This window comes from Pteropus vampyrus, unplaced genomic scaffold (genome assembly GCF_000151845.1).
Source record: "Pteropus vampyrus isolate Shadow unplaced genomic scaffold, Pvam_2.0 Scaffold267, whole genome shotgun sequence".
NCBI classification, from domain to species: Eukaryota; Metazoa; Chordata; class Mammalia; order Chiroptera; family Pteropodidae; genus Pteropus; species Pteropus vampyrus.
The window spans coordinates 699,224-700,150 of record NW_011889048.1 but is presented as its reverse complement, the minus strand read 5'-3'; the positions used below and the strand labels follow the sequence as shown (position 1 = coordinate 700,150).

Here is a 927-nt window from a genome sequence, read left to right as displayed (position 1 = left end):
GGAGCGGTCTGCACCCCGGGAGCCCGAGGGGGGCTGAAGGCCCCGGATGATGGACCGAGTGACCAGATACCCCATCTTCAGCATCCCCCACTCAGCGGGCATGGGCCTCGATGCGGACACCAGCTACACGTTCGAGCTGGTGAACGCGGGGCCCTCGGCCAGCGGCGGGGGCCAGGACCAGCCTCAGGCGTGGGCCGCTGACCGCAAAGCCCAGCTGGACATGGTGAGGCCGGGGGCGCTCCACAGCCAGCCAGCCCTGCAGTCCCAGCACGCCAAGGATGAGGAGATGAGGGTCTACCACCTGGACGCCAGGGACGCCCTGCCCAGGCAGCCATGGGACCTGGAGCGGGAGCGCTGGGCGGTCATCCAGGGCCAGGCGGTCAGGAAGAGCGGCACGGTGGCCACGCTCCGGGGCCCCCCTGACCATGGGGAAACCCGGACCCAGGGCCGACCTCAGCCCCTGCCCCTGGAGGAAAATGTGATTGACAGGGAGCAGATCGACTTCCTGGCAGCCAGGCAGCAGTTCCTGAGCCTGGAGCAGGAGAATGCGGGGTCCCCTCAGAAACCCGCGGCCAGGGCAGCGCCCACGAGTGCCCCGCGCGCGGTCAGTCAGGCCCCCAGGGCCCCCAGCGGGCCGTCCCTGGCCAATGGATATGCTGTCTCAGTCCAGCTCCAGGCGAAGGAACCGGAGAGCGTCCCCGGTTTGTCCACGGGGTCTGGTGTCCGGTCCCCGGCAGAGTCACCGGAGGCCCCCAAAGAGACGCCCATCGAGAGGGAGATCCGCCTGGCGCAGGAGCGCGAGGCGGCCCTGCGCGCGCAGAGGGGGCTGCAGCGGGCGGCCGGGCGCCAGGAGCTGGTGGAGGTACCTGCCCGGCCACTGCTGACCACGGTGAGCCTGACCGCAGCCCGGCGGCAGGACAGGGGGCG

At 71.2% G+C, this 927-nt stretch overlaps 1 protein-coding gene across 1 annotated transcript in view; it reads left to right on the top strand.

The window, feature by feature from the left end:
* MISP (mitotic spindle positioning) overlaps positions 1–927 on the top strand; it is a 4,254-nt gene continuing 3,327 nt past the window's right edge. The window contains 1 exon segment of the mRNA XM_011375236.2: positions 1–924. Coding sequence (XP_011373538.1) covers positions 47–924 — 878 coding nt within the window. The 5' untranslated portion in view covers positions 1–46.